At 34.7% G+C, this 24673-nt stretch overlaps 4 protein-coding genes across 10 annotated transcripts; 3 read left to right on the forward strand and 1 right to left on the reverse strand.

The window, feature by feature from the left end:
- The first annotated feature begins 1796 nt into the window (after positions 1–1796).
- On the forward strand, positions 1797–3293 carry LOC107011854 (probable tRNA N6-adenosine threonylcarbamoyltransferase). Its single transcript, XM_015211521.2, has one exon. The coding sequence runs from the start codon at positions 1924–1926 to the stop codon at positions 2962–2964; it is 1041 nt and encodes a 346-aa protein (XP_015067007.1). The 5' UTR covers positions 1797–1923; the 3' UTR covers positions 2965–3293.
- Positions 3294–3726: 433 nt separating this feature from the next.
- LOC107011608 (pentatricopeptide repeat-containing protein At2g35130) lies at positions 3727–7851 on the reverse strand. The gene is made up of 8 exons (XM_015211178.2): positions 7767–7851; positions 6867–7051; positions 6557–6789; positions 6107–6356; positions 5510–5655; positions 5122–5327; positions 4751–4875; positions 3727–4427 (listed from the first exon to the last, which is right to left on the reverse strand). Coding segments are annotated over exons 1-8 (1731 nt in total). The 5' UTR covers positions 7769–7851; the 3' UTR covers positions 3727–3843.
- A 2166-nt stretch (positions 7852–10017) lies between these two features.
- LOC107009132 (50S ribosomal protein L30) lies at positions 10018–13702 on the forward strand. Of its 2 annotated transcripts, none has more exons than XM_015208407.2 (3): positions 10018–10167; positions 12694–12913; positions 13045–13702. In XM_015208407.2, exons 2-3 carry the CDS (start codon positions 12722–12724, stop codon positions 13177–13179), a joined length of 327 nt encoding a protein of 108 aa, XP_015063893.1. In that variant the 5' UTR covers positions 10018–10167; positions 12694–12721; the 3' UTR covers positions 13180–13702. The 2 variants fall into 2 exon arrangements, with proteins under 2 accessions (XP_015063893.1, XP_027769958.1); XM_027914157.1 differs by having other exon boundaries at positions 10030–10171.
- A 5049-nt stretch (positions 13703–18751) lies between these two features.
- Positions 18752–24054, forward strand: LOC107011388. 6 transcript variants are annotated; one of them, XM_027914565.1, is made up of 5 exons: positions 18752–18880; positions 18967–19060; positions 20461–20768; positions 20894–21010; positions 21106–24054. In XM_027914565.1, exons 3-5 carry the CDS (start codon positions 20481–20483, stop codon positions 23743–23745), a joined length of 3045 nt encoding a protein of 1014 aa, XP_027770366.1. In that variant the 5' UTR covers positions 18752–18880; positions 18967–19060; positions 20461–20480; the 3' UTR covers positions 23746–24054. The 6 variants fall into 6 exon arrangements, with proteins under 6 accessions (XP_027770366.1, XP_027770367.1, XP_015066359.1 ...); XM_027914566.1 differs by having other exon boundaries at positions 20467–20768; XM_015210873.2 differs by having other exon boundaries at positions 18752–19060.
- Positions 24055–24673: the final 619 nt, after the last annotated feature.

Raw genomic sequence — 24673 nt, forward strand, 5'->3', positions numbered from 1 at the left:
GTAATTTGTCATGCTTTTGCGCCGTCATAAATAATAATTGCATTGAACTTACAAATAATTTTTAAGTGATATCATAAATTAAAAATAATGGAAAAATAGGTTATTAAAAAAATATTAGCAATATTCCAACATGAATTTGATTATTTGTCATTATCACATAACTCAAGAACCTCTAATGAATGCATTATTTAAGAAATAATAAATCATTGGCTCTTTAATCAACATTAAGAGAAAAATAAAGAAGAAAATAAAAATATATATACAAAGATGTTTCGTAGAAAAGGAACACAATTATGTTGCATAGATTATACAATTGTGATATATGTCTGTGGAGAAAATTCAAAACATTGTTAACATATTCAAAAAAAGAAATTAAGTTTGAACATGAAAACCATTATAACTTTTGAACTTACATAATGAATTTCTTCAATTGATAAATGAGAAATTTCATATCTATGTCAAAATAAATAATATGTAAGCTTACATATAGCACTTTAAGTTATAGAATTTAATATAGAATATCAAATATAAATTCTTGGAACTGAGTATAATAATTATTTTCTGCACAATGAATATAAGTACTATATGTGTATATGCTCAATATAATTGGATACAATAACTTTGCAGAAACATAAATAATAGAGTTTAGAACATGTACTAAAAACAACAATCTATATCATATGCATAAATTAATGAGTATAAAAAACATACTAGTATACGTAAAAATAGAATGAAATAGAAAGGAAAAAATCGAGTCCACCCAATGCATAATGTTCCCTTATTCCCCTTCAATACCACAAGTTTAAAGAATTACATTCTCTAAGGATGGAACGATTTTATTCACCAACTTATTGATACAAAAACAATAGTGTTAGTAAGTCACTCAACATAAGCAAAATACACGAATATTTAACTTTGCGAAAATAGAAGAAGAAGATCGATCAGATTTTTTGTTGTTTCAAAATGAGAAGAAATTCCTCTATTTAAAACAAAAAAGTTTAGTGTGAACGAATGTTTATAGTGTCTTATCGGAAATGTTACAATTATCTGAAAAAGTTGCAACTCTTAAGAAAGTTCACAACCTTTCATAAAAGTCGCAACTTTTCATAAAGTTGCAATTCTTCATTAAAGTCACAACTTTTCATAAAAATCACAATTTTTTAAAGAAGTCGCAACTCTTCATTAAAGTCAGACTTTTCATAAAAGTCGCAACTCTTCAGTTAAGTCGTTACTTTTCATAAAAGTCACATTCTTTTTATAAAAGAGAAAGGCTAATTTTGAAAATAAATAATTTTGAAAGGAAATTCTTGCTTGTGGTGGCGCCACGTAGGCGGGCCTAAAGTTCTCTTTTATATAAATATATGATTAGTACAAGTTCAATGAGAAAGTAAAAGAATAAACATACATATGTCTTTTAATTGAATCAAATTGCTTCTTTTGATGTCTTCTTGCTTGTTGATCTTCTATTATATCATGTCTCCAAATTAAAAAGAAAATTAATTGGAAAAATAGTATTAACTTCATAAGACAATCAGCTACAACTTCAATACGGTATAATCGAGTATCGCACAAAATCGAAACTTAATTTGCCGATTATCAAATTACCAAATCAAATTTTAAAAATTTGATATTTTGATATTTACTTTTAACTACCAATGATATTAACAAACTCAAAATTTGAGAATCTCAAACCGAATACCGAGAGACTCCACTTGTAGAAATTCACCACATATGTTGTTGATTATAAAATATAAAATGTCAATTCGCAATTAAGCTATAGTCTAGAGGTGTTTAAGTGTAATATAGGAAAAGTATTAGGCCTCGTCCCCTAAACAAGTCCAATTTTCTGGGAGAAGAGAGACCAAACCCTTATCGTCACTGCTCATTTGACTGCTAAACCCTAATCCTCTGACGGCGGCGGCAATGAAGGATAAGAAATTGATAGCCTTAGGGTTCGAGGGTTCCGCCAACAAAATTGGCGTCGGCGTAGTAGCAATCGACGGCACAATTCTTTCTAATCCACGACACACCTACATAACGCCGCCAGGCCAAGGTTTTCTCCCCCGTGAAACCGCCCAGCATCACCACCAACACATCTTACCGTTAGTAAAATCCGCTCTAGAAACCGCCGGAGTAACTCCCGATGAAATTGACTGTCTCTGCTACACAAAAGGCCCTGGGATGGGTGCTCCACTGCAGGTTTCGGCAGTGGTTGTACGTGTTCTATCTCAGCTATGGAAGAAACCTATTGTTGGGGTGAACCACTGTGTTGCGCACATTGAAATGGGTCGGATCGTAACCGGGGCGGTTGATCCGGTTGTGCTATACGTTAGTGGTGGAAATACTCAGGTTATTGCGTATAGTGAAGGACGGTATAGGATTTTTGGGGAGACGATTGATATTGCAGTGGGTAATTGTTTGGATAGGTTTGCTAGGGTTCTTACATTGTCTAATGATCCTAGCCCTGGGTACAACATTGAACAGCTTGCGAAAAAAGGCGAGAAGTTCATTGAACTTCCATATGTTGTAAAGGGAATGGACGTTTCCTTCAGTGGAATACTGAGTTTCATTGAAGCCACAGCTGAGGAGAAGCTGAAAAGTAACGAGTGCAGTCCGGCTGACCTTTGTTTCTCTTTGCAGGAAACTCTGTTTGCAATGCTTGTAGAGATAACAGAACGAGCCATGGCGCATTGCGATAAGAAAGATGTGTTGATTGTTGGTGGTGTAGGATGTAATGAGCGCTTGCAAAAGATGATGCAAATTATGTGCTCTGAGAGGGGCGGAAAGTTGTTTGCAACTGACGATAGATACTGCGTTGACAATGGAGCAATGATTGCTTATACCGGTCTCCTAGAGTATGCGAATGGTGCATCAACTCCAATGGAGGAATCAACGTTTACTCAACGGTTTAGAACTGATGAGGTCCTCGCAACTTGGAGGGAGAAGGAAACAGCAATAGCATGAATAATCCCTGGGTGTTTTGTTAACACTGATGTATTGTACTATATTTATCTGCCCATAGTTGCTTATATTGAGTCGATTGTAAGGCGTACATGAACAATTTCGTGTACTAATTATGCATTTCGAGAAGATTATTGTAACATGATTGGAAGATGTGGTTGAACAGTACATGGGGTTGTCTCGTTTCCAAGCGTTTAAGCTTGGTGATAGGTTGGTGCATTGCACTTGTTTCCCAGTAGCATTTTTCCTGTAGTTGTCTGTCTTGTGATTTTTCTCACTTGTAATTTACTGTGCTTTTGAATGCTATATTATGGGTTCCCTTTTATTTGCCATGGTCATATTACTTATGTATTGCGTATTTGATGTGAGAGTCTTTCAAAAACAACCTCTCTACCTCTTTGCAGGGAGGGTAGAAATTTGGTTTGCGTAGACTCTGTCCTTTCTACATCTTTGCTGGCAGGGGTGTTTGAGTACACTCTACCCTCGCCAGGTAGGAGTTAGATTTGCGTATACTATATTCTTTTTAGACCTCGCTTGTCGGACTAGGTTTTTTGTTGTTGATTGTTACATACATTCTTAATACTGGTGCTGCCACTACTTTAGCCCTTTGGAAAAAAAAAACAGGAGGGAGGGGAGAGACTCTTCCCTTTCTAACTTTGTTTTACCTAAGATTGAACATGGTGTTCAAGAGTACCGTTTGGGTCAATGTTCACCTAATACTGAACCAAATCAATCATCATGGCTTGCAAAATGTAAAAAACGAAATCAAGCCGAATACAGTTGGATTTTAAGTTGAAATTTTTACTTTTGATTTTGCCGGTATGTCCATGTTCTAACTTTCACATCAAATATTGCAATGTCGTGAAAACTGTACAAGCCATGTCAAACTAACTCTACTGTCTTCACATTCTTGTGCATTGATCTAATGACTGTTGTAACTTGTTCAATCTGATCTTCACTTGAACAAGACGAAAGGAGCACTTTGGCTGTTCCGCCATCTGGATAGCAACCTTCATCGATCATTTCCTCGAAGATTTCTAAGCATCTTTGGTACTGTTTCTTTTTGGAGTATGCTCCAAGACGGGAAGTCCATGTAACCACATCTGGCTGCAGGTTCTTAGCAGGAAGTGATTGGAAAACTTCTTCCATTTTCGCGATAAATCCTGAACGTCCATATGCATTGATCAAGATATTGTAGGTGCTGATATCGGCTACGTATGGTCCAGCTTCTATGACAGTCAAGAGTTCTTCCATTTTAGCAAACTGGCCAAGACGACCATACAAGTTGAGCATGCTGTTAAGAAGAAAGGTATCTAGTTTCACTCCTGATTTCTGCATCTGATTCACGATTTCTTCACATTTTGACACGTTACTGTTTCTAGAGTAGGCTGATATGAGTAACATGTAGGATTTCATCGTAGGAGCTATCCCCAGCCGCGTCATCTCATCAAACACAGTTTGTGCATCTAGTATATATTGTTTAGATAAATGAAAAGATACAGTCAGGAACAAAGGAAACTTCCATAAATGCATATGGATTGAACAAGACCGTGGACACTAAACTTGTTGTCGACAGAAACAGATCGCTTGAGACCGTTGAGAGCACTTTGTTTCTTGAACTTTTCATTTTCACTTGTCATCAGTTTCATATTGAAAACTTCCCTTATTTAGGTTGTTATATGAATATGCATTCAGAAGTTGCAATTATCATGCTGTCCAGATGAGCTTAAACTATTCTGTTCACTAAATGCAAGAGAAACACCTTTTTATCATTGAGAAAAAAAAATACCTTCATGAAGACCAGCTCTTCCATAGGCATCCACCATGATATTGTATGAAGCTGTGTCTGGTTCACAGCCCATATGCTGCATGAGAGAAAAGATCTCTGCAGCACCCTGAGGATAGCCTGCACGACTGTTAGACGATAACATCAATTCAGATCCTTTAGATAAGAAAATCTGTAAGAGAAGAACTAGTGGAAGAGGGAAGCATAACCCTGCAAAGACCTACAGAAGAATGTACATGTTAAAGAGGGATTGATGTACATCTTCTATAATGATCTAAAGCTTATACTGGAATGGATGATGCGTTTGATGTGATTATCTTGACAATTATTATGGTTAAAGAGGAGTCCAACAGTGAAACATTAGTGGTGTTCACCTGTAAGCTTCCATCAAGGCGTTATAGGTGTAAACGTCAGGCTCAAACCCAGCTTCTTGTAGCTCTTCAAAGACTTCTTCAGCCTTTTCACATAGGCCACTTCTCGCAAATGCATTTACAAGAGCTGTGTAGGTACATATATTAGGTTTACATTTCTGAGCTTTCATCTCATTGAACATCTTTAGCGCCATGTAGGACTTATTTTCCTGCATATTGAATAAGTTGTTCAATCAACTGAGACACAAGGACAGATAGATGGAGCAACATCATCATAGAAATCTTGAGTTAGCACATGAACTGTCCATAAAGCAAATTTATCAGCTTGATTCCACCAGGAATTATTTTGAAGTACTCGCATATAAAGAGTCAAATTAACTACTTGTATTACCTTCCCATATAAGTTGATCAGCATTGTATAAGTATCAGTAGATGGTTGGCAGCTTTCACGCTTCATCCTATCAAAGATTGCCAATGCTTTTTGCGAATTCCTTCCCTTCATTAACCCATCAATATAAGCATTATATACAAGAGCACCTGCAGATGGCTGAAAGATCATATTCTGCTGAGTCTTAAAAAGTATATGGACTGCATAAAAGGTCGATCCAACTAACTTCTATTTATCATCTGTTTCCGTCTGTGTGGGCAGAATAGTGAACCTTTCTTCAGTCACCTATGAGAACTGTAAAGGCAGCTAACAAGTCTAGCAAAACAGAATACCTACAGTCACCACTAAGTGACTGGGCAATACAAGTTTTCGTATCGTTTAGCTTTTGGTGAAACCTGTAAGAAATATAGTTTACACAAGAGCAATAGGCTTGTTCTTTTTGTACATCGTACATGGTTTAGACCCAAAAGGTGCTGAGATTGAGCTTACATAGGCCGAAGAGAAAGTAGTTATAAGTTTCCACTAACATAGCATTGTGATTATGATGCCATTTGATTCTATAGTATGTACAACAGGAAATAGAAAAACAAGAAAACATACTTGAAGGAAGGCCATTCTTCCGCATCTCAGAGAAGACAGCTTCAGCCTTTTCTATCATCCTACATTTCGAATAAGATTTCAGGAGAAGTGCATAAGTATCTTCAGTCGGGACACATCGAGCATCAACAAGTGCCAGGTAAGTAGATTCTGCCTTCTTAACAAGTGAACTCTGCCCATAAGCTTCTATGAGCAAATTGTAGCAAATCACATCTGCCTGAAAGGAACTCCTGCATAGTATCCATTCACACATCTGCAAAGGAGTATTACTTATTTAAACGAGGCTCCATCTTGTACGCTGGAATGATTGGATAGTTAGCACACTTATCCTATTGACAATTGAGTAGTCATACAACCTTATCCTACGACAATCTGAGAGATAAATATGTGGACACAGACAATTGAACAATGACAGAATATGAATAAATGGCGCGATAGACACAAGATCTTTACCAGTATGATCAGATCCCATTGTTTGTTGAGTCGAAGTTGAACTGCTACATTGATTAGATCATCCCAGGTGTGATTGGTGGGACGTAGAGTATCCAAGGAAGACCAAATCCTCTCTGGATCTTTTTCCGTCTTTATAAAAGTTAGAATTTGCTGAGCAATTGGGCTTAGAACTGGGAATATACCATCAACAAAACCAGATCCATATTTCCATCCTCTGCCCCTTAAAGAACCACCTGTAAAATAGTCATGAATTTGACATCAGGATGCAGAAATACATATATGTAACTATAGCCATTATACATCAACCTACATCTTTTCCGTGAAACTTTTTTGTGATCAAAGTGTCTAAATCTGCCGCGTCTATCAATGAAAATGCTATCTTGCTTCCACTTCTCAACAGGAACTTCATTGGAGGCACTTGCTTTCCATCTGAATCCGCCTCTACTGATTCTTGGTTCAAAAAGGATATGATTCAGCGGACATTTAGAGACCAACCTACAATAGCAGCTCAGCAGATGAAAAATTGTTTAGTCCTATGCTCCAAAATGCATCACAGGACGCATGAACAGACCTTAGAGAATGTTACAATTCGTCAGCACAAGCTAACACATGCTTGATATCAGAAACAAGACAGCACATGACTGATTTTGTTGCTACATGATGCAATGCAATGGCTACAAATCAAACATAAACTAATTCCTAGCAAGTTCCTATAAGGTTGTCAAAAATATTAAAAATTTGATAGCCTAAGTGCTTATCACCTACCACCAACAACAGGTACCAAGTACCTCACCAGTATTCTTAAGCTGTGGAGAAGATACTCACATAAAGAAGGGGCTGTGATTCAGTAATCAGTCTAATTAACATTTCATGGTGTATTTCTGAGGAAATTGTTACTTAGTTGATGGAAATGTTGAAACTCAGGCAGTACATGAGGGTGAATGACAAAAGTGGTAACTCCTACATAAGAGACAAACCATTCCAATTTTAATTTCAGTGACTTAATTACTCAATCTAAGTTCTCAGTCCAGCTAACAGAGTCCAAACACATAAAAAAATGTAAACTTTTTTCTGCTGCAGAGCTCAAGAAACTATGAATGAATGAAAAGCAAAGAAAGTAGAGTTCAAAATTCAAGAAAACAATAACTTGGGGTTTTGGTAAGTGCAAGATTGAATGAAATGCATCAAAAGAGAAGAGAAGAGAAGTTACATGAAGATAAGACCAGGACCTCAACTTTGTGTTCTTTCACTTCTTTTTTTGGTGTACAAACATAAATATGTACCTAGTAAAATATCTATTCTACTAACGCATGCAGACAAAACACACATCATCTTAATATTCCTCATTCTCCTCCTTCCCTCTCACTCCTGTTGGGTATGTTGCAAGAATTGATGGGAAATAAAAGGAAAAAAAAAGAGGAACTTGAAAAATTGAGAACTTGAAAAGTCATTTTATGTAAGACATTTGTCCCTCATCGGTGGTGAAAAGTAAAATAGGAGAGTGTAAATATAGAAACACTCCTAATTGTTAAAAGAATTGGAAAGAGGGACCCCCTCGTGCCGTCATTGTCGCTGGGCTACGGCTTTGGCTTTGGCTTTGGCAAATGATCGAGGGATTAATTTTTGGACAAAGGTTATTTTAATTATTTAATTATTTATTTAATTAATTAAATTAAATTAAAAGGCCAAAAATGTTTTCAATCAATTAGTTGACGTTTTAAGTTAAAATATTTAACCGAAACGTTTCAATTTTTTAGTTGATTAACCCGACCCGACCCGGATTTGCGCGCGACCCGTTTTATTTGAACTTTCCCATTTTATTTAAAATTCCCGCCATGACTGTTCTGAAAGGTTGCAACTTTCAGGAACAGTCAGTACCATTTGAAAGGTTGCAAACTTTCATTAAAGGTCGTGTGGATTCTGAACAACGTTTTGGAACCTATTCTTTTTACCTATAAATACCATTTATTCTTCAGAATATTTCCTTATGAATTTTCTGATTTTCTTCTTCTTCTTCTACACAAACTTTTCTTCGTGTACTTTCTGATGTTGATTGGTTCACTGACACCAGAGTTTTTGATATCTACACTTTGGTGATTGAGATCATTTTACCCTGGGATACTAGAGGGGAATAATTTCCTTAAGGGACATTGTGAGTTCAGTGGACTTGATCTTTTTCCTATTTAAAAGTTTTTCCAGATTTTGGTACGTTTTACATATTTTAGTTTTTTTTTTATTGTGAATTGAATTTCTATTCATCTCTTTTACTGGTTCAATAAATATTAGTTACTTCGTGTTTCTGAAAAAATTTATTATAATCAGTAATTCTGATTTTTTTAACACAGATGGAAAACAACTCCCCCACACAATCCGATTTTTCTTCTTCTTCAAGGAGATAGTGGATTAATTTTTTCTTTTTCAAAATTCAAAATAAATTAATGATCATGCGGCATGTTGTTAAGTAGGGTGTGGAAAGGCGATATTGCATTGAATTTGAACGGATTAGTATATATTGAGACGGTCAATAACAAATCTAAATATAAACGAGTGGAAAGAATCACTTTTTAATAAATTAAAAGTTCATCACTCATACAATTAAGTATTCGTGTCTAAAATTTTCTTTTATCTCACATTAAAAAGTTTATGATATTAATATAAAGAGATTATTATTTAACAAATAAACATTTTTGATATCTTTTGTTTTAAACTAACCTTCTTTCCTATTTTGTCTATTTTTTCTAAAAAAAGAATTTTTTTTTGACAATATTTTAATCTTAACTTTTTATATGACATGTTTAAAATCATACGATTAATAAATATTTTGATATATTTGACATAATTTTTATTCTTAAACTTTAAATAAATTCAAGTTAGATCATTATTTTTGAGATTAATAATTATGGGTGACTTGCAGAAATCCCATTAGTTTAGAAAATAATTTCTAAGATAACTACATACTACATTGCAATATTACAAATTTTTATCAGATTGTGGTGGATTTAGATACACCCAGATTCATGTATCTCGAGATACATAAGGTCAAATTCAGATATAATGTATCCAAGTGAATTACCATGTAACTTTGATACATAAACAAATTTTGCTCGCCTCTCTCTCATCTTGCTCGCATATCTAATATTCCAGATACATGTGTGATTCATATGTATATGGGATACATAGACAAATTTTGCTCGTCTTCTTCCTATTCTCGCTTGCCTTCCTCTTAATTTTTGTGTATCTGATAGCAAAACAACATTTATTTTTAAATGTATATGACTGAAATTTGATATGAAATTGTTAACAAGTGAGATGAAATTATAAGAAAAATTATTTTAAAATATGATAAAAGTATTTTAAGTAATTAGATAGTTCTTCCATTTATTAAACAACTTAATATGCTAAATCTCCCTAATTAGATGGCAAGAGTCTTGGGTGAGCCAAATTAGGTCAAGATTTCTAACTTAGCCCAAATTCCAAAAAGTAACAACAAAATTGAAGTAACCCACCAATATTTTGCAGCCCAATTGGGCAAAACCCCTTAAACCTCAGGGCATTTGCTGGAAAAAAAACCCAGAGGAGCAGACTTCTCACTTCAGAGAGCAATTCGCCAAGTAAGTTCACAAATTTTCGTTCATTTTTTCTGTTTAGTACTGCGAATCGAATTTTTTTTGTTTAATTTTACATTTTGGAACATTTTCATAGCTCAATTGCATCTAGGCGATAATCGTGGACTGTGTGTATGCTTATGGTGAATAAACCTTATGTTTATGATTTTGGGTGTCTATAAAAATGGCTTCTTTAGGGTGTAATGGAATTGAAACCTCTGATTCGTTGATGGGTTCTTTGCTGAATCTGATTTTCAAGATTTTAGGTAGACAGATGAATAAATTTACAATAATAGAAAAAAAAAAGATCAGTTTTTGGTTGATAAAAGTTGGGGAAGTGAGATAAAAGTTGAAAGAACCTAAGGTGCTGAGATAAGGGGATCAATACGTTTGTAAGTTGTGGTTGTTATTATTGGGGTATGTACTAGTGTGGTGACAATATGCTGTGAGCTTGATCCGCAATTTAGTCTCAGTGAACTAGAAAGAATAAGAAGTGTGTGAGGTGGATAGAGTGGACTCCTAGATTGAGTGGTAGTGTTGGTTGAAAGTGAATCTTATTCAAACGAGCACTTAGCAGAGCTTGACGTTGTGCTACTGAGTATAGCAAACTGTTTCGCCAGGATTATGTTTACATCTCCGTTGACTGCTATCAGTTATTTTATGCGGTAATAGATGAATGGACATTTTTTTATTTGTCTTCACTGTTTGTGGATGCAAGAAACTCGTATCTAGTGATAAGTGGCTAGACAAACAATTTGATGTTGAGAGAAATTTCTTTACACTTTCAAGAGGACCCTTAATTTCATTTTCTCCCTTCTTTATTTTGGTGTATAAATGTGCCCCTGCCTGGGGTGGAATGGGAGGATGAGTCACTGAAGCTTTTAAGGTAAAACTTCCTCAATCAGAAGTTTCATACATTTACTTTCTCGAAAGACCCTAATTCTTGTTGATTCTCAAGCTGTTTAATATTTTAATTCACTCAGCTTCAATAGAGTGATTACGTATATGCTCATGTAGAGTAAAATGCGTAACTCTCTTACTGTTGACTATTCTCTTTGATTTACGGAGATACTTAGCATTTTTAACGTCACAGAAATGTCCCTGTAACTAATCTTGTCAAAGTAATACAAAGAGACCAGAGTAAAAGAATTTTGGGAACTATGAGAAATCACCAGTGATATTTCATGAAAAGCTAAAATTGGTATGTATAGCAGTGGCTGAAAGGGAAACTAAAAGGAGAAATTTGTGTCTGTAGTTGAGAAAATGCTGTTTTCAATGACTTGTTCTTGAACATTTTTTCAGTTGTGTTCAAAACTGACTAAAATGACAGAGCTTTTATTATGTCTAAATAATTTTAAAAAAAACTTAAACAATTGCAGTGATATAATAAGTAAAATCTTAACGGTTTAAACTTGATGGTCCCCGTCATTGGTTCATATCACTGAAGGACTTAGTGTTGGTGCATTATGTTATGTTTTCATATACTGGTTATTATTGTAAAATGTGGGTTTCAAAGTCTAATATTCTAATTCAAGGATCTCAGGGGTGCCTGTATAAAATCCAGTTTTACTTCTCTTAATGCAGGACTTGCTACATCTTTTTACAAATTTGTCTAAGTTATTTGACTATTTTAGTTTAGTCTACAGGAAAGTCTTGATTTTGCTTGACTACTACATGTTTAAGAACTACAACAGCTCTTAAAACCATGAATGCACATTTCTTCTCATCTATTGCTGTAAGCATATCTCCTACTTTATCCAGAGCACACAAAAACATTGGGTTCTCTTGTTTCTGTAGCTCTCTTCTTTATTTGTTGTTCATTGTTCGGGAATGAGTAGTGTTTTGAGTTGTTCCAGTCTTTTCATAACAAGTGTGTTGAATCATTTTTATCAGCTATTAAAGAATGGATACTTTTTCTTTATCCAAATAATGGGTACTCTATTGATTTGAATATGTCTGCAATATGTTCCCTTGCGTATGAACTTGACTTTTTTGTTGGGTGAAGTACGTTAAATAATTTTCGGTAGTGGTGAGACTTGATTCCAACATTTCTCTTGCCTGATGACATGTTGAATTGTATGAATTGACCCATCTTAAGGTTTAAGTTAGGGGACTCATCATTAGAATTTGTTTTCAGTCGTGGGGTGACCTCTTTGGGCTACTACTATATGGAAATTCTTCTCAGAGGGCAGAATTTCAACTATGCAAATTGCATAACTCAATCTGAAACTTATGAAGTTAGCCTGTGTTAATTGTGATGCAGCTTTCTACCAGTATGGATAATTTTGTTACTCTTGATTGCCTCACTTTTTCTATTGTTGATTGTAAATTATGTACCTGTTTTTTTACTTGTTCAAATTTCATCCCTGCAAATCTAATTCATTTCCCATTTCCAATTTCCAATTTCCAGATACCCTACTCTTTCTACTAAGATGCTTGTCACTTTTTCTTAGGAACTATCCTTGCAAATCTTACTCTTTTCGATTGAAATGCTTATTTTGAAGGAAAATTTTCTTTTCTTTTCTGTTTCAGAAAAGCAGAAGCGGTAAAGCAGGAAGATATGAGTGCTTACAACGCTTTTAAAGCTTGTGCTCCAGTTGCATGGAGCCCTAATCTATACATAACCCTTGTAAGGGGTATACCAGGCACTAGGAGGCTCCACAGGCGTACCCTTGAGGCATTGCGTCTTGGCAAATGCAACCGGACTGTAATGCGATGGAACACACCTACTGTTAGGGGAATGATTCAGCAGGTTATAATAGTGTTATGCTATCAATATGGACTAATTTAATGCGTTTTCTTGCCTTCATCTAGTCTGGTTTATACAACTCTTGTCGTTACCATGTGAAGATTAATATTTTTTGTCTCTCATTTTGATCTTAGGTGAAAAGATTGGTTGTCGTTGAGACAGAAGAGATGTACAATGCACGTAAGGAGAAATTAGCTAATCAGAAAGCTCTACGTCCTCCTTTGGTTGTAAATCATCACGCGGCCCCTGCAGGTGATCCAGTTCAGTAACTGTTGAAACTCTTTTCTAGTCAGTTTTGTAATGGTCCAACGATGTAGTAGCCTATTCGGACCTTTTGCTTTAAGCATGTGCTATGAAATTGCATTGAACTTTTGTATTAAGGTGGTGGTTGTTATTGTTTTGGCTATCAACGATGCCTCTGGAACAATCTAGAGAGTTGATTAGGTCCTTACTGGAATAAGGAACTTGAAGAAAGCTGATATAAGCTCGTAAACTAAAAACTGGTTCTAGCCCGTTGATACGAGGCTATCAGGAATGATTCTGTGGTCATGGTTAAAGAAGTGCAATGAAGGATTGCTTTATGTTTATGTCATGTTAGGAACAACCTTTGATTTTTCGGGTTTTCTCTGTGAACTTTGGCTCGATTTTTACTGCTTTCTGTTTCCTTCCCTTAGCTTCTATCTTCTTACTTGTCTTCTCTATTCAACCTCGAGTCTGTACTGGTCTTTCTGTTAAAAAAAATATGTACTAATATCACAATAATCTTTGAATAAAAGGAAGAAATCAATGTTAGTTATTTTGTCTTAACATATCTTTCTTTAGTCTGAAATGATGGTTGGCCTTGGTGCTTTGAGAAGAAAAATGTGGTGAGGAGCTGGTGGCTGAAGTTTTTAAATGATTTCATTTTAGTTGTTTATCTTTGATCTGCTCCATATAAAATAAAAGTTTTCATAATAGCAAATCAATCTTTTTATTTTGGAGCGAGTTTGACCATGTTTTATTGTAAAATTTGCAAAAATATTCATTATTTTCAAAGCAAAAAAATGATACTTCCTCTGTTTCAAATAGAATATCTTTATTTTCTTTTTAGTTTGTTTAAAAAATAATGATCCCTTTTTCTTTTTGGTCAACAATTTAACTTTTAACTTTTCATGTGACATGTTTAAGACCACAAGATTAAAAGATATTTTGGTACATTTAACATAACTTTGATTTAGAACTACAAGATTAAAAAATTTTCTTTCTTTACTTAAATTCCTTTGCAAGTCATACTAGGTTATCTTTTTGAAACGGATAGAATATTTAAAAATTGAATTTGTATTTGGTCATAAATACACATCATAAAATTTCAAAGTTTGACCAAATGCCTATTTGAGGAGGTTAAAAAATCACATCTTTACCAAAAGTAATTCAAATAGTTAAGCTTCAATTAAATTTTTTCTCACCCTTCCCTCGTATGCGTAATTCAAGAGCATTTAGCCTTGCAAGCTGATTGTTGGATAATCAAGTGCAACTCGTGTTAGAGTGATAAAAGAAAGTTTTTTTTTTTTAAATGGACTAAAAATAAAATAAATAAATTATTTTAAAAAGAATAATATTTTGGAATAATTACAGAAATCTCATCTTTTAGTTTATTTATTATCATTATTCCTTATAAATTTTACTCCCTCCGTTTTAAAAAGAATGTTCATATTTCCTTTTTAGCCTGTTTAAAAAAAAATGACCATTTTTCTTTTACGTGACATGTTTAAGACCACAAGATTAAAGGGTATTTTGGTACATTTGACATAATTTTAATTTAGAACCACAAGATTAAAAAGTCTTCTTTCTTTTCTTAAACTCCGTTCTAAGTCAAACTATGTCATCCTTTTTTAAACGGAGGGAGTACAAATCTTCAAAATCCCTCATTTTTCTCTCAAGGCAAAAATGTCATTAATTATCCAACCCTCTTTTTAATGTATCAACGCATGTACCCGATCCTTCTTTTAATGTATCAACACTTTGATTTTTTGGTCATTATTGTATCCGGACGCTCTATTAATGTATCCGGCCTTCTTTTTAATGTATCAACACATGTATCCGACCCACTTTTTAATGTATCATCTCTTTGATTTTTTGGCCATTAATGTATCCGACATTCTTTTTAATGTATCAGTACTTATATTATTGTATCTGTTTGAGAGATTTCTGAAATTATAAACTTTTAAGGGATAAATTATAATTTTGCTTAATGTGATTTCTGTAATTTGCCCTAATATTTTAATATCATATTGTACATATAAGGCACCTGATCCAGTTACTAGACATGGCACGATGGCGGTAAAAGATTTGCATGAGTGACTTTGTCAAGGGCTTAGGTGCGGATTGAATCAATCATGTATAATGTGAGCAAAGTGTGTATCATAGCTTAGTAATGCCAGATAATGTTGGTAAGGCAGTGTCATGACATGACATGGGCTTTGGCAAGGCAACATGCCATGCCATGACATGGGCGTTGGCCGTCATCGATGTGGGCAGGTTTGGCATGAGGAATACACATGATCAGTCAAGTGCAGGAAAATTGAGCTGAGCTAAATTAAAGCATAGTCAAATATGAATAAACCGCAACAAAAAAACAATGAATGACACGAGTGGATTAAAGTTAGCATGCCCAGGGAAAGACAGGCAAGGCAACGACAAGGCCTTGACAAGTGCGCAGGCATGAAAAATAGGCGACTGAGTTCGGGTGGACTTTAATGAAGCAATAACTGTACAATGTTTAGACATTGCATTGACGCCAAAAATGTGGAGGGAAATGGCAGCAAAGGGCCGAAATCCAGTCAGCCAAATTCACATGCCAAACACATGCCACAATTACCTTTTTGTAACCAAGTTTGTCCAGATTCATTGTAACTTGTATATGCTTTTGAATTCAAAATTTGAAATGCCTTATCAGTTGGAGATGTCAGTTGAAGTTTAATTTAGTGGGATGAGATCTTGACAAGTGTAGGACATGTGTTACAACCCTATGCAATGTAAAGCACGAGGCTGCCACATGGTCTATACATGTGTAGCCTAGGTGTTGGACGAAATCAGTGGGAAAGAATAAACATTTATGTCTTGAATTTCACTAAGACACTTAGAAAAAAATGTGAGGGTTTCAAAAGGGTGTCAAAGGCATCGACTTATGATTGTGCCTTAAGTCGAAGTCGAAATTGGGTTTGTCCGTATTTTATACATGCATTTAATTGTTAAGCATAAAAAATTATTCTAAGCCAAAATAGAAAACTTTATTGAACATTAGACAGAATAGATTACGAACAGATTGAGTGAAGTATTGAATTCGACTGTCGCACAATAAGCTAACTTCTTGCACTGAATTTAGGTGAAGTACTTTACCTATGTGACATTATCGTACTAAGAAAGAAAAAAAATTTCACGGAATGAGAAACATAGAGCAAAAGTGTTGGGTATGTAGCAAGAATTGATGGGAAATAAAGGGAAGGAGAGGAATTTGAAAGGTTTAGAACTTGAAAGGTTGGGAACTTGAAAAGTCCTCTAATTCTTTATTGAAAAAGGCAATAGTCCCTCATCGGTAATGGAAAGGAAAATAGGAGAGTTTAAATAAATAAACACTCCTATTAATTGTTAAAAGGGTTGGAAAGAGGGACCCCCCTCGCGCCGTCTTCGGCTTTGGCTTTGGCTTTGGCTTTGGCAAATGATCGATCGAGAGATAATTTTTTGGACAAAATTTATTTTAATTATTTATTAATTAATTTTAAATGGCCAAAAATTATTTTCAATAAATTAGTTGATAACCGAAATGTTTTCAATTTTTTAGTTAAAACCCGACCCGACTCGGATCCGCGCGAGTGACCCGTTTTAAATTCCGTTCAAAATTTCCCGCCATGACTGTTCTGAAAGGTTGCAACTTTCAGGAACAGTCAATACCATTTGAAAGTTTGCAACCTTTCATTAATGGTCGTGTTAATTCTGAAAGGGTTGCAACCTTTCAGAATATATTCTTCTTGCCTATAAATACCATTCAGTCTTCAGAATATTACTAACGAATTTTCTGATCTTCCTTCTTCTTAAAATCACATTTTTTCTTCGTGTACTTTCCTGCTGTGGATTGATTCGCTGACAGTAGAGTTTTTGGTATCTATACTCTACTGATTAAAATCATTTTACCCTGGGAGGTTATATTCCAAATCAAACCTCGGATACTAGAGGGGAATAATTTCCTTAAGGGGACACTGTGAATTCAGTGGACTTGATTTTCTTCCTAAATTTTCAATAAGAGTATTCCAGATTCTGGTACGTTTTTACAGATTAAATTATTTTATTTCTGTTCATCTTATTTACTGGTTATAAAAATTCTCAGTTACTTCGTGTTTCTGAATGATTTATTAGAACCAGTAATTTCTGATTTTATAACACAGATTGGAAACAAAAAGAATTAAAGATGACAAATGGGTTTTGTGGTTTGCATAAAGAAAAGAATCTTTCCTTGTGCTTGTGTGCCCATGAAGGCTTGATTTGAATTTATATTTTTAAAATTCAAAAAATTATAATTATTGTTCGACTAATTTTCTCTTATTATTGAAAGAAAGATTTTACGGGGAAGAATGATATTTTTTGATATTTAAAAATAATTAAAACTTTTAAACTTTTCATATTGTTTTATATATGACCATGTACTTATCCAATACGCCACTTCTCAATCTTCCATATAACTGCTTACCCCCGTGTTGTATTAATATAATATTAAAATATATAATTATATATAAAATTCTAGTATATTATTATCATGCTTATAAATATACTAGACACAAGTGCCCGTGCTAGTACGGGTTTAATATTTGTTATTTTTTGTCTCACGTTATGTGACACAGTGAAAATTAAGAGTTAATTAAATTTTAATATAATTTCTAAATATTTTATTGTTAATTATCGTAGTATCTTTATGTAATTTTTAAATATTATATGTTATTTTCCTTGTCCCAATATATATGACACAAATAGAACTTCAATAATTAATATGCTATTAATTATAGCGTGGAAGCAGACATGTTGGCGGCCTTCTGTGTCCTTAGGATGAATTAACTAAAATATGAATAAGAAATATATTTACGTATACGAAATTCAAATTAATAAGTAAGTTTGAAATTATTTAAAGATCTCTATTCATTAAAATACAAATTTTCAAGATGAAAATCTCATAAATCAATTAGTAGATGTAGAGGTCTTTAATTATCAAAAATAATACTTCCTCCATCATGTTGATGTGCAAAAAATTGCAATATAATTTTTGAGTATCTAAATTTTTTGTTTAGAGATCAAATTAATATAATTTACATAACAAATAAAAACGGACGAAGAAAGTAATTAATTTACGGAAAAAAAGAAGCTGAAATTAAAACATAAATAAAAAATAATTTTTTCAAGGTTTGAACCCCAACAAATGTGAAGCCTAATCCAATAGGCCAAACAACTAGTTATTCGAATAAGCACACAACTGAAGCAGACATGTTGATCTTCAATTGTGTATATATAAATAGTAAAAAGAATAACATACTTTTCTCATAAAAATAGTAAATATAACATCAAAATTAGAACAACTCTATATTAATTAAAATATTCTTGTATTAATGATAGACAAAGGAAATAGCTTATTTTTCCTTTAAATAATTTTACATATGATATTTTGGTATACTATAATTAAAATATTTCTAAAAGTCATAAAATATCGAAATCAAATTTTTTAAAATAATTTAAATCATAAATTTGAAAAATAATCTTTTTGCCAAGTCCTATATATTAGTTTCTTTATATATATATATTTCCCTAGTTGTACTCCTAGGCAGAAACCCCTCGGCTTTTTCCTGCCATTGGTAAATTTTCTGCTTCTCTCTAAAAATAAAATCTTCTAATTCTCTGTTTCTCTCTCTAGAATCTATCGATTTCCGATTACTGATTTGTGGTTTTACGGTAAGGGGTTTGGAAAACCTCCATTTTTTTTTGATCAAGTATTTCTGTATTTTTGTTATCTGATGATTTTGTTGAGTTTTGTTTAGTGTAATTGTTCTGTGTTAGAATCGACGGTATATGTTGCAGTAATCAGTTGTGCCGACGGAGAATAGTTGGGGAGAAGACCAGCAGTATATACAGGTTGATTGAGATTTTAAGTATTTCTGTTTAATGTTATGTATTTGAGTATCTGATTGAGAATTACTCAGTTTATTGATTTGAAGTGAGTGTTAAGTTGAACTTTATTGAAAATTCTCAATGTGTTTGTAGGGGGAATATCATTTTGAATTTGAATTTTGCATATTTGTTGAGAAAAATTGGGGGTTTCTCCCTTAACTTCTTTTTGGGTGTAATCCTAAACTTTGTTAGTTATTTTTAAAGTTAATAGACCATAAACCGAACGAAACAAAAACACCAAGTGATTTTTTCATGTATCTTAGCCTTGTTGGATAGAGTGGAGAGAGGTATCTCAGTATAGGTATTATGTGGTATTAGTCTAGGATGATACAATTTTTTGGTAGCTTCTTTTCTCTCTGCCTCTTGAAAATACATTTTTCTTTATAATTACACGTGTTTGCCGTTGAAAGGGAGGGTCTGTGTGAAATATTGTGTTTTTGCATTATATGGTATTAGATCTTTTATCTTTATGGCTGTGTGAGTTATTGTGCTTTTGTATTATATGGTAGTAGATATTTTATCTTTATGGTTGATTAGGGGTGTTTGTATTTGCCTTCTTTTTTGGATGTATTATGTGTTTAGGGTTGTGAAATACGAGGAACAATACATTGCATCTCTTACTCTGTTCAATTTGTTTGATCACGGATAGAATTTGTGTCGCTAGCAAATGTTCTTTTTCGTGCCCCTTCTTGTTTTTGAGTAGTCTGAAATGGACATTACTTCGTTGCAGATGTGCAGTTGCCAGTTTATTGAATGCTTTTTGTTAACCAGGGTCTGGTCTATAAGTTTTGTAATGTTAAGTCCAAATTTAGTATATTCTCACTACTCTCAAGCAGTGTTCAGGAAAGCAAAGCGATGCGAGCCTTCTACGCTTCAATGAGTATGTGAGCGCTTCATCGCATGCTTCATCGCTTAAAGCGTGAAGCGGGGCCTAATCGCTTTTTTCCGCTTCACGCTTCCCTGAACACTGCTCTCAAGTATCTAATGTATCTGTTCATCATGCTGTTCACTATAAAAAAATCCGTATCAGAAGCATCAATAGGTTCTCCATAAAGATGGTTCTAATTTTGGTATGTATTTTATTTTGCCTATGTCTGATTTCTCCAAAGAATTTTTGATTAGATGAAAAGTAGTATTAGACATCATGTTCATTTTGATCAATAATAATAGTCAATACATAACAGCTTTGAATGCTATTGTAATTTAATTCAATCTTAACATGCTTCTCCTGCTTGTTTTTTTTCCTTATCTAGCCTCTTTAATTGCATGTTCACTTATTTGGGAAGTTGAAAATATATTTGGGCTCCATACTGGTTGGTATATCACCAATTGTTGTTTTTACTATTATGTGCATTTAAATGAAGTGACAGGATATAGTTTGTCAATGGAGTATGACAATGAAGAACATGGTTTTATTAGTGTTCCGGCTCCTGAGTTTGGTGCAATTTTTATGTCAAACATTGCAACAAAGAGAGAGTGCTTTAAGCATAGTGTCTTTGGCCTTCCATTGTCCATGGGTAATTTTGTGAAGGAGGTCAAAAAAGGAATGATCCTGTTCCTATTTGAATATGAAAGGAGACAGCTTTTTGGAGTGTATCGGGCTATCTCAGACGGTGGAATGAACATTGTACCCCATGCATTTAGTTCTTCTGGGAAGCAGTTTTCTGCGCAGGTATCATATTGTCAAATGATGATTTCTTATTATTCAACAATTATTATCATCATCATTAGGTTGAATAATGCAAGGATATTTTTGGTTTCCTTTTCTTCTTTTTGCTTTCATGTTCTTTTCCCCAGGTCCAATTTGAGCCGATTTGGCGTTGTAGTCCACTATCTGAAGATGAGTTCCGTGATGCCATTAGGGAGAACTACTTTTCAGCAAGGAAGTTCCACTTTGGTCTGTCTGATGAGCAGGTGTGATGATTATACTCTATATTTGGGTTTTTAGTGATCATATGTTGTAGCTAGTTGCATATTTCTGTTACTAATTGTTCCTTCTCAATATGCAGGTTCATAGGCTTCTTAGATTGTTTAGTTCAAGAAAGTTAAAGAATAAGTTACCCCTGAGAAAGCTCACAACTGGAGTGAGCAATGGAATTGACGAAGACCATATAATGGTCAGTAACAAATCCTATACATTAAGCGGTGGCTTTAATATCAAACGTTCTAATGCTGATTTAAGGCCTTTGCTGTCAAGAGGACATCCAAGGTCATTCCATGGAGTAAAAAGAGTCCCCGATGATATGTTTCCAATTGAGCACAGAGAGAAGAATGAATATATAGTTGATTCTGCTGAACATCTCTACTATAATGATAAGAAGAGAAAAATAGGTTATGATGAAGCATTATCGAGGGATAATGCTGCAGAAGATAAGCTTCATGTTCATTCGCCCACTGAAGAATTAGGATTTCCTGGAGATGATGAGTGGTCTTTGAATGACAGGGTAAAGAGGAAGCATAAAATAAACACAAATTGTACTCCTGCCCCCTCCAACTACATGGAAGATTCTGACCTCAGAAGAACAGTTCATGATGCAAATTTAGTGGTAAGAGATCAGATAGTAAAGGAAAATAACATGGATAGTAATTTTGGTCCGGGCAGATCAAATGAGTCAGACAATGCTAGAACTAGACTTGGTGCTCATTATGCTGGTTTTTCAAGGAACAATAATGTGGATGGAGTACATAGCATGGATAATTCTCATGAGCCTTCCCTTTCTAGGAAGAATAGAAGTGATCCCTTTTGGAATGTTGGAACTGCAAGTGATAATTGGCCGAAGACCTTGGATGATAGAGTACGGGGGAAAAAGAGCCATTTGGACCCTGATATTAATCCTACAATTGTGTCTGAGCGCTTTGTGAACTCACCCTACAAGAAAAAAGGAATGCATAAAGATGGTAGATTATTCAGAAGAGAGATAAGCGGAAATGAATCTAAGTTTCGTACAGGAATCATAAGAGAGTTTGATCATCAAGAGGCCACTGATGATGATGTATGCTTCCTTTCTAGGCGTAAAGGAGCAAATGAAAAATGTGCTGACAGATTTCTTATCCCAACTGCTTCAAATGGGAACTCCGCCTATGCCGGAGATGTAGGTAGACAAATGGCTGAAGTTGGTAGTTATCCAATGAATGATTTTGATGGGTTGGTCCCTGGTACAGAGAACTTAAAGAGGCCTCTCTCCGGGGCTGATTGTACTGTGTACTCTCCAATGAAGAAAAGAACCCCAGGGTACTCCACCAAATTTCTTGCTGGAACAGAATTTCCTCAGTCAACAGAGGGACAAAATCTTGGTCAGTCTTGCTCTAAATTCCATGATGCAACAATTACAAGAGTCATGCCATATAAGGATGAGCTAGCAAATTCTTGTTATGGACATACCGAGACATACGAAGTTGAACAGGGTTCAATCTTTGTGCGAGGGCCACCTTCTTCCAATGTGTATAGAGAGAATAACTTTGCATCATCTAAAGGTATATCTTCTCCATATTCCCATCCTGAATTTACAAAGAAGGGCCTGGAATCAGCTTCTGAAGGTGGAAAAATGGTTCTGCTTTCGCAAGATGGGTTCAGCAATCCTCTTATAAATGTTGGAATTTCTGAGTCGGTGGAACCGAATAGGTCTGGTTCTTTTGGTAATAGAACTGCTTTCATTTCAAGGGCATCTATTGTTCCACAGTTAACTAGGCATGATATTAATGAGGGTGAAACTTGGAGATTTTCATCTCAAGCTGCCCTTGGTTCAATTGCTAGAAATTCCTTTTCTGGTAATTATCAATGTGCGGATGAGCAGATAGCTGATGGGCATGTTATATGGCAAGGGAGTGATGCAACTCATGTTGGAAGAAGATCTCGCTCTCCTAACACTAGTTGGTTGCTCCAAGGAAATGTTTTGACAAATCTTGACTATGCCAACAGACCTGGAGCTGATGTCGTTAATGATGAATACGAGAACAACAGATTGACGAAAATTGTTCATTCTGATTCCAGAAATTCCAGAAGAAGTGTTTTTAGTCGCTTATCTTTGGCTCCTAAAGTACATAAGCCAAGAGAACAAGAATTTGATTATAGTATGAGCTTCGATGAACATTATATGGATACAACAGTTGATGAAATCATGGACTTGTTATACGAGGATCAGAAAATTGTACCAAAAAAGCCATTGAACCGTAAACCATTTATCCGAAAAGTTGGTTCTGGTGAAACTAATAGGTCAGGAAAACATGCTTCAGTTGTCAAAAATGATGCAGAGCAGACTGCTGATTCAATGACGAGAGTTCTCAAAGAAAGTTCAAATGAAGTTCTTGAAGAAACCATGAACCATATTCTGGCAGAGACCAGAATGGTGGATTTTAAGCGCAGGAGGGAGACGAATCGAACTTCAGAACAGAGTACTGTTAAATTAAACAAAGAAGAAGAGACAAATGCTAATGAATACACAGTCCTTCAGAATGCACAGGGAAACAGTTCTCAAACTGCAGTGGCTAAGGATTCAGCTGATAAGCCATTCAAGCGTAGGAAGCTTGTGCGTCCAGTATTTGATGAGAACAATTGTAGGAGTGATTTGAATCACCAACTTCCTTGTCAGACACTTGACACGGCTAAAACAGGTAACTCAGATTCGATCGAGGTTCAGCCCGCTCTCTAATAATTAAACTATCTAGGTGAGCAACAAACTCCATAGTCATCAAGTTGTCCAACATGCTTACTCAAGAGGCGGTTTGCATACACCGAAGCTTTGTATATGATGATGACGAGGCTGAACGTAGGCAGCACCATGATTGTATACTAAAATCATGTAATATACGACTGTTTTCAGATCTTATGTCGATCTGCAACTCAAGTTTTGTGGAAGTTGGATTTTGTTATGCAAATGAACAAATTCACCCCTTGTGTAAATTTGATATTTGCTTACTTCATTTTGCTCCGCATTATAACATTTTCTTATTTTCGATGATCTTGTCTTTTATCATATTAAATCCATTTTCGTCCAAAGGTGTTCACTCCTATATTTTAAGTTATACTGTTAATTTTTTTCATTCATTCTTAATCGTATATTTTGGATGAGCGCTTTGAGTTTGCTTTTGTTAAGAAAAGTTTGGTTCCAAGGAGGTACCTTCCAGCTTGTTGCTCTGCCTTGTGCCCTCCTATGCAGATAAGGTGATAACTTTGGGCATGGTGAGCTCTCACAGTGTGACGAGCGATGTGTACACCATATGATATTCACCTTCATATCGATAAGTTGTAGCCTGGAATTCAAATGGAGCAGAGGTTAGCTCACCCTCGCGGAATCACAACTTAGTTGAGTTAAGGTGATGACTTGAGGCATGATGAATTCTCATTGCGTGTATGAGGCAATTTAGTTGAGTTAAGGTGATGACTTGGGCCATGATGACATTGCGTGTATGAGGGTTGAGAATAAATTCTTTTATCATATGACTTGTCGATAATTATTATTTATTTCGTTTTCATACCATATATCATAGGTTATTAAGAATAGTTCACCCTTGTGGAATCAAAACTTAATTGGGTATTGTTGGTCCTAATCAAATTTAACATGAATAATGATTCGATTT

The sequence above is a fragment of the Solanum pennellii genome, chromosome 2, assembly GCF_001406875.1.
Source record: "Solanum pennellii chromosome 2, SPENNV200".
Taxonomy (NCBI): Eukaryota; Viridiplantae; Streptophyta; class Magnoliopsida; order Solanales; family Solanaceae; genus Solanum; species Solanum pennellii.

Bases quoted from the DNA above. Each gene is read 5' to 3' on its own strand.
- LOC107009132 (XM_015208407.2), top strand. From the start codon at position 12,722: ATGAGTGCTTACAACGCTTTTAAAGCTTGTGCTCCAGTTGCATGGAGC. The intron at 12,914-13,044 runs GTTATAATAGTG...TTTTGATCTTAG, and splicing joins TTAGGGGAATGATTCAGCAG to GTGAAAAGATTGGTTGTCGT.
- LOC107011854 (XM_015211521.2), top strand. From the start codon at position 1,924: ATGAAGGATAAGAAATTGATAGCCTTAGGGTTCGAGGGTTCCGCCAAC.
- LOC107011608 (XM_015211178.2), bottom strand. The intron at 6,357-6,556 runs GTAAAGATCTTG...ACTCCTTTGCAG, and splicing joins AATGGGATCTGATCATACTG to ATGTGTGAATGGATACTATG. The intron at 5,328-5,509 runs GTAATACAAGTA...TTCAATATGCAG, and splicing joins TGATCAACTTATATGGGAAG to GAAAATAAGTCCTACATGGC.
- LOC107011388 (XM_015210871.2), top strand. From the start codon at position 20,316: ATGCTTCTCCTGCTTGTTTTTTTTCCTTATCTAGCCTCTTTAATTGCA. The intron at 20,769-20,893 runs GTATCATATTGT...TCTTTTCCCCAG, and splicing joins GGAAGCAGTTTTCTGCGCAG to GTCCAATTTGAGCCGATTTG. The intron at 21,011-21,105 runs GTGTGATGATTA...CTCAATATGCAG, and splicing joins TTGGTCTGTCTGATGAGCAG to GTTCATAGGCTTCTTAGATT.